Source organism: Onychomys torridus, chromosome 2, assembly GCF_903995425.1.
Source record: "Onychomys torridus chromosome 2, mOncTor1.1, whole genome shotgun sequence".
NCBI classification, from domain to species: Eukaryota; Metazoa; Chordata; class Mammalia; order Rodentia; family Cricetidae; genus Onychomys; species Onychomys torridus.
The window spans coordinates 157,051,589-157,059,163 of NC_050444.1; the positions used below are offsets into that span (position 1 = coordinate 157,051,589).

The window sequence follows — 7,575 nt, forward strand, 5'->3', positions numbered from 1 at the left end:
ATTTCGCGGGTCTTTCTGTTCTTTATTTTTATTTTTTCCTTCTCACAGAGAATTTGTATTGAATCAAGAGGTAGAAGCCCAGGCAGGGCGGAGACTCAGTCATCCAATCGGCTGATAGCTTGTGGTTGGCAGGCGGGGCTACAAACCGGAAGTATGAGACGGAATACGGAAGGGAAAAAAAAAACTTCAGACCGGAAGTGCGAGGCGGAAAACGGATAAAAATGCTTCAGGACGGAAGTGTGAAGATGGATGAGAAATTTTCAGGAGCCGGAGAAGATACTCACAGCCTTGAAGCGCGAGCCTGGAGTGACTGCCTGGTTCTTCTGGGATTCTGAGTCCTGTAATTAGTTTCTGGTAAGTCAACCACCTCCATCAGGGCACACTGACTCAGGGGCATTTGACCCAAGATGCCAAGGGAACTCTGGTTTCTTCTCTTCATACGGACAGATTGCAGACATTGGGTTTACAAATGATGAAGTTTGCCGCCATCTTAAATGTCTTTTGGTCTTAATTTGTTGGTTTCATTTTTATTTAGTTTTTTGGGGGACAAGGCCCCACCTAGAATGTAGTTCAGGTTGGGCCAGAAATCAAGAAACAGCCTGCCGCCCCTCCCTTCCCCAGCTTTCGTAGTTCATGGTTACCAGTGTGTCTCACCAAGCTCTGGTTAATATCAAATTATTATTTGTTTTTTGAGACAAGTTTGCACTTTATAGCAGAGTGCCTTTAAACACCTAGCATTTCCGCGTCTGCCTCCCCGCGCTGGAACTACAGGCCGGGAGTTACTCGAATATCTAGAATTATGCCTTGGTTTGTGTCAATTTAAAAGTTATATTCTTTGGTTATTCAGTCTCTAGTCTATGCCTCAGACTGCCTCATCCTCCTGACTGTTAGAATTAAAAACCTAAGCCCAGCAGTGGTGGTGCACGCCTTTAATTCCAGCACTCTCAAGGCAGAGGCAGGCAGATCTCTGAGTTCGAGGACAGCAAGGGCTACACAGAGAAACCTTGTGTCTGGGTGGGGGGAGGGCGGGGTTAAAAGCCTGATTCAATACTGAAGGTTTATTTTTAAATATCCATTTCTTTTTAGAGACAGTCACATGTAGAACAGGTTGAAGTAGAACTCATAAATTTTGTGTTTGAAATGGAGTCTTATGTAGCCAAGGATGGTCTTGAGCTCAATATATAACTGGGGCTGGCTTTGAACTCTTGATCTTTTTTCCTCCTAAGAATTAGGATGCAAGTTACAAAACTGTCTCATTATTCTGACTTTACATTTTTCTTTTTTTTTCTTTTTCTTTTCTTTGTGACTTTACATTTTTATTTTATTTATTTATTATTTCTTCCAGAGCTGAGGACCGAACCCAGAGCCTTGTGCTTGCTAGGCAAATGCTTTACCACTGAGCTAAATCCCCAACCCCTTATTTTAATTAATTAATTTATTTATTTTTTGGTTTTTTGAGACAGAGTTTCTCTGTAGCTTTGGAGCCTGTCCTGTACTAGCTCTGTAGACCAGGCTGGCCTGGAACTCAGACATCCGCCTGCCTCTGCCTCCTGAGTGCTGGCTGGGATTACAGGCTTGCGCCTGGCCCCTTATTTTTATTTTAGAGACATAGTCTTATGTTGTCTAGCCTGACTTTAAACAGCCAATCTTAATTCCACCTTCTCAGTGTTTGGATTTTATTTATTTATTTTGGTTTTACAAGACAGGGTTTGTCTGTGTATCCCTGGCTGTCTGGAACTTGCTCTGTAGACCAGGCTGTAATGAGAAATGCCCATTGAATGGAATTTGCTTTTGTTTGATTATATTAAGTTTAGTCTCATTAAGGCCAGGCTGGTCTCCTGACTTTCCAACTCTACATTTGATTAGTTTGTAATTCCTTAAGTTACACTTGTTTGTTTTGTTTTGTTTTTTTTGAGACAAGGCTTCTCTGTGTCCTGGAAGTTTTGTACACCAGGCTGGCCTCAAACTCACAGAGATCTGCCTGCCTCTGCCTCCCGAGTGCTGGGATTAAAGGTGTGCGCCAACACTACCCGGCTTATACTTCTTTTTAAAATCCTTTTTTCCTGGCTTTTTTTTTTTTTTTTTTTTCTTCCCTCGAGTTTTCGAGACAGGGTTTCTCTGTAGCTTTGGAGCCTGTCCTGAACTAGCTCTGTAGCCCAGGCTGGCCTCGAACTCACAGAGATCCGCCTGCCTCTGCCTCCCGAGTGCTGGGATTACAGACGTGCACCACCACTGCCCGGCCTACTTTTCAAGTTAATGTTTTATGGCTTTATAAGTTGAAATTTATTTTAAGTTGTATCTTCAAAATAGTACTGGGAGTGAGGTTTAATAACACAAGGCACAAATCCCATTTCTTCTGGGGACTGAAGCTGTAGGAATGTAGTTGGTTCAGCCTGGTCAGTTTGGCAAGACCTTGTCTCAAATTAAGACAATGCCAGGTGGGCTGCTAGCACACTCCTGGAGTCATAGCCCTGGGGACACAATGTAGAAAGAACCCCAGTTCCACCCTATCGTAGGGTACACAAGTGATCTTGTCACTACATAAAATGAAATGAATGAGTTGGATATGTAGCTTAATGGGAGAGCACTTGTCTAACATAGGCAAGGCCCTAGGATCAAACCCCAGTACTGTGCACCATGTGTATGCCTAGTGCTCATGAAAGCTAGAAGAAGGCAGGCAGATCCCCTGGGTACTAAAGTTACAGATGGTTGTGAACCACCAAGTGGTTGCTGGGAACCAAACTCAGGTCCTCTGGAAGAGCAGCCAGTATTCTTAACTGCTAAGCCATATCTCCAGTCTTGGGTTTGTTTGTTTGTTTGTTTTGTTTTGTTTTGTTTTTTCCTTAGACCCTCAACTTGGACTGGCCAGAAACTACACAGACTAAACTGGCCTGGGACTTCTTCCAAAGTGCTGGGGAGGCTCCTGCCACCATGCTGTGCATCATTACAATATTTTCAAAGTAGAGTCTACTAGCCAGGCATTGTAACCAGAACACAAAATCCACTCCTAAAGTAGGCAGGAGGATGGCAAGCCTGGGCCACATAGTACCATCCAGGGCAGCTCTGACCTCATAGACATTTCCACATCAGCTTGGACCACAGGCAAGACCATATTTCAGAAAGTAACAAAAAAAGTTAAAAGTTTGGCTGGAAGTTTTTCCTTTTCTCATCTATTTCCTCCCCTAGTCTTGAATGCAACATTGGGAAATTCTCTTCCTGTCAACCTCTCTGCATCAACATCTTCATCTCAAAGTCACTGTCCCCTAGACACTCTCTAGACAGTTACATGGCTTGAGAACTGCTTGTGAGAGCTTGTTTTATATGTGAGTCACTGTCAGGCTGGTATGAGTTTATCAACCCCTCTACCTCAGTCTGCAGAGTAGCATGGCATAGCTGAGTATCCTCCATCAGGCTCTAAAGCTTTGAAAGTAACAAGTAATGATTAACGCACATTTCATACACCCTACTCTCAGTCATTCCCAGGCAGGTTCAGCTCATCAAAAGCAAAATATGGGGACCTAGAGAGATGGCACAACAGTTAAGAACACTTAATTGCTCTTGCAGAGAACCCAGATTCAGTTCCCAGGACCTGCATAATGGCTCACAACCACCTGTAACATAACACCGCTTCCAGGGGATTCAGCAGGCATACATGTGGCACACATACATACATGCAGGCATAAAATAAAATTAATAAATCTAAAAAAAAATTTGAAACAAGTAGAATATGGGAAGGTTAGGCATGAAACATTCCCATGGCCTTCCCATGAGCATCTTGAGAGATGAGCAGTGTTCCCGTTGCCATAAAAGGATGGGTTCAGCTCTTAGCTTCCTGGGTACCCCTTCCCAGTAGGAATTGAATTTGGAGGAACAGTAGCTGGATTTAGATAGCACAGTTGAGAAGGTATGGCCGTATGTTGTTCCTATATTTGAATGTTTGTTTCCCAGTTGGTGGACTGTTTTGGAAGGATTAGGAGATGTGGCCTTGTTGGAGAAGGTAAGTCACTAGGGGTGGGCTTGGGGGTTTCAAAAGCCCACGCCAGACCTTCTTTGCTTGCGGATGAGATATAAGCTCTCTGCTGCTTCTCTAGTGTCATGCCTACCTACCATTGATGGTCAGGATTAACTTTCTGAACCTGTAATCAGGCCTCCAATTAAATGCTTTTATAAGTTACCTTGGTCATGGTGTCTCATCGCAGCAGTAGGAAACTAAGCCAAGTGAGAAAGAAGTGGGTTTTCCTAAGACACAGCTTCCTTTATTTTTCGCCAGGTTTTTTTTTCGACTACAGAGCTGAAGGATGAGTGGTCAGGCCCCACCTACACTCCTGCAGCTGGCAGTGCAGAGGCTGCTGAGGGAGGAGGCCCTGGCCATCTCTGCTCTGCAGGACCTGCCTATGGTGCTGTTCCCACCACTGTTCAAGGAAGCCTTCAACCACAGACAAACTAACATCCTCAGGGCTATGGTAGCAACGTGGCCCTTCCCCTTCCTCCCTGTGGGGACCCTGATGAAGACTCCCCACCTGGAGACCTTGCAGGCTGTGCTGGATGGGGTAGACATGCTATGGACACAGAAGGTTTTCCCCAGGTAAGCAAGAGCCAGCTAGGGTAGAATAGTAGACACTGGGGTACAGGGAAGAGACATCTGGGGTAAGGGAGAATGGAGTCAAAGGTCGCTCAGAGGCTTCTGGTGGTATCATCTTGGAAGATTGCAGAGGCCTTGACCCCTGTTGAGCCCCAGTATAAAGGACAGTTGGGTATGGAGTAGAGCTTAAAGCAGCTGTAGCCACAGTGGAATGGACCTTTCCCTGGCCCTCACACAGGTTCTAGAAGTGAGTGGAAGAGAGTCAAGAGTAACTGAATGGAGGAAGCAGCTCAGGCGAAGAGCCCCTTGCCTAGAAGGCATGAGGTGCTGTGTGGAGACCCAGGACTGAAAAGCATAAACAAACACACATAACAGCAGGGACCAGTCGGCAGCAGAGCTGCCTGGGAAAAGCTGACTCGGGGTTGGGTCTTTTATGTCTCCTGACACTTCCGTTCTACTCACAGGAGGCGGAAGCTTCAAGTGCTCGACCTGAGGAATGTGCACCATGAGTTCTGGGATGTTTGGGCTGGAACAGAGGGTGAAGACTGCTCAGCAGAGGCTGGGTGTGAAAAGCAAACCACAGAGCGCCGTCCTAGATACGCACTGAGGCAGCGTTTGAAGGTGGTCACAGACCTTTGCCTCAGGTTCCATCTGAATGAACACCAAACATACTTGTTACAGTGGGCCCAGCAGAGAAGAAGTTTCATAAGGCTATGCTGTGTGAAGATGCGCATTTGGGCACTGCCCATCTACACCGTCAGGAAAGTCTTGATGGTTTTCCAGCCTGACAGCATCCAGGAGTTGGAACTGAATACAGGTTGGAGTCTGTCCACTCTGGTGCATTTTGTATCTTACCTGGACCAGATGAGGAATCTTCAAAAACTCCTTTTAACCCGGATCCACAAGAACACCTTCAAGGTTCTAAATACCCCCTCAGACATACAAAAGTGTATCACCAAGTTCGTGTCTCAGTTTTCCAAACTCAACTGTCTCCAACATCTCTCCATGAATGGCGTCTACTTTTCCAGTGAGCACATGAAACAGTTGTTCAGGTAAGGTAGGATGGAGAGTGGTTTCTGCTCCTCTGGTGAACCTTCTTCCTCTTACATTAGAGAGTAGTGGGCACTTGAGTGAGGTCAGCCAAGCACTGTGGATTTCACACTCAAGGAGTCATTGTAGCATCTAAGGGTTTTGTTTCCATTTTAACGGAGTCAAGAGCTCAGTGTGTCCAGTGACCACTCATTAAGCAGAGGCTGAGCTGGGGTAGGAGATATGTGGAGAGTGGCCTTGCTAGAAGACCAGTTGGGTGGGTCAGATGTAGTAAGCATGTGCTTTGTATTCTTCCTTGGCATTCTGTCTAAGATAAGGGGAAGGGAATAGGTCAGAACAGTGGGCCCAGAACTGGAGAGGGCCCACACCCCCAGGGGAACTCTGTGCTTAGCATTTGTGTGTCTTCTAATTTCCACATGCACCCCCCCCCCCCCCCCCCCCCCGACAGGGTTTCTCTGTGTAGTTTTGCGCCTTTCCTGGAACTCACTCTGTAGCCCAGGCTGGCCTCGAACTCACAGAGATCCGCCTAGCTCTGCCTCCCGAGTGCAAAATCCTCTTTTGAGCCCAGGTAGGACCTGAGTAGAAATGGGTGGAAATGAGTGATATCCACTGTGTGTGAGAGGTAGGGTTAAGGAACTTTAGGACAGACTGTACTGGGAAAGGCAGAGTGTGTCCTAGACTAATGTGGCTAGCACAGGTTCTCTTCTTGATAGTAATGGACTGCACACCTGTGGACTGAGTAAGTCCCATTCTGATACTCACAGGCCTCTCTCTGCCTAGAATGGTGGGGCTCTAATAAGCAGCATCCTGGATATTGATCTCCATTATATAGTCACATGATCTGAAGACAAATGGTCACCTTTACCTATATGCTAACCCTAACACTAACTCTCTCCATCTCTATGTGCCAGAACTAATCACTTGGTCTCTCCCTAGGTACCTGAAGACCCCTTTGGAGACCCTGTCCATCACTATGTGCAAGCTCTCACAGTTAGATTTGAATTCCTTGTCCCAGAGTCAGAGTCTCCATCAGCTCAAACACCTGAATCTGAGACTCGTGAAGTTAATTGATTTATATCCCGTGCCTTTCCATGACCTCCTAAAGAGTGTTGCAGACACTCTGCAGACCCTAGAGTTGGAGAGCTGCTGGTTGGTGGACTCTCAGCTCATCACCCTCCTGCCTGCCCTGAGCCAGTGCTCTCAACTCACCAGGGTCAATTTTTGTGACAATGACATCTCCATGGCTGTCTTGAAGGACCTTCTGTATCACACAGGCAACCTAAGTCAGTTGACCCAGGAGCTGTACCCCGCCCCTCTGGAGTGCTATGATGACAGGGGTGATGTCCGCGTGGGAAGATTTGTCCAACTTTGTCCTGAGCTCATGGATGCACTTGCTACTGTAAGGCAGCCCAAGAGAGTCTCCTTTGCTACATATGTCTGCCATGAGTGTTGTCAGCGCTGTGTCTATGACTGGGAGACCAAACTTTGTCGTTGTTGGCAGTAAATGGGGGAAGGTTGCTTCTTGATATTGAGAATTAAAGCCTAACAATAGGTATTTCATCAAGGGGAGCCAGAACTTAGAGCCACACTCTCTCGCCAGTCCGCGTTTTCTGAACGAGTTCTGTCAGGACATGGTAATGAGTGACTTTCTCCTACGTGGTAGTTGTGAGGGAAGGGTCAGGTTTTGAAACCTGGATGTTCTCCTGGTGTCCTTCCCTGCCGCTAACCTGGTTTCAGTGTTACTGTTTCCCTTTGACTGTTGAGCTGGAAAGACCCTGTGTCGGCAGCAGATGTAAACAGATAGGAAGACACTTTGGCAGAGACATCCAGGCAGCTTCATGGATGATCAGCTCCTTTATCTTTGGTCTTTTTATTGTGAGCCAGCCATTGTCAGACTGCCTGTTAGCCAGCCGACTAAACTTCATATAGTTCTAATATATATG

The 7,575-nt window shown here is 46.3% G+C and overlaps 1 protein-coding gene across 1 annotated transcript; it reads left to right on the forward strand.

The window, feature by feature from the left end:
• The first annotated feature begins 211 nt into the window (after window positions 1–211).
• LOC118578123 (PRAME family member 8-like) lies at window positions 212–7,192 on the forward strand. Its single transcript, XM_036178793.1, has 4 exons — window positions 212–354; window positions 4,271–4,585; window positions 5,047–5,634; window positions 6,569–7,192. Exons 2-4 carry the CDS (start codon window positions 4,299–4,301, stop codon window positions 7,134–7,136), a joined length of 1,443 nt encoding a protein of 480 aa, XP_036034686.1. The 5' UTR covers window positions 212–354; window positions 4,271–4,298; the 3' UTR covers window positions 7,137–7,192.
• The last annotated feature ends 383 nt before the right edge of the window (window positions 7,193–7,575 follow it).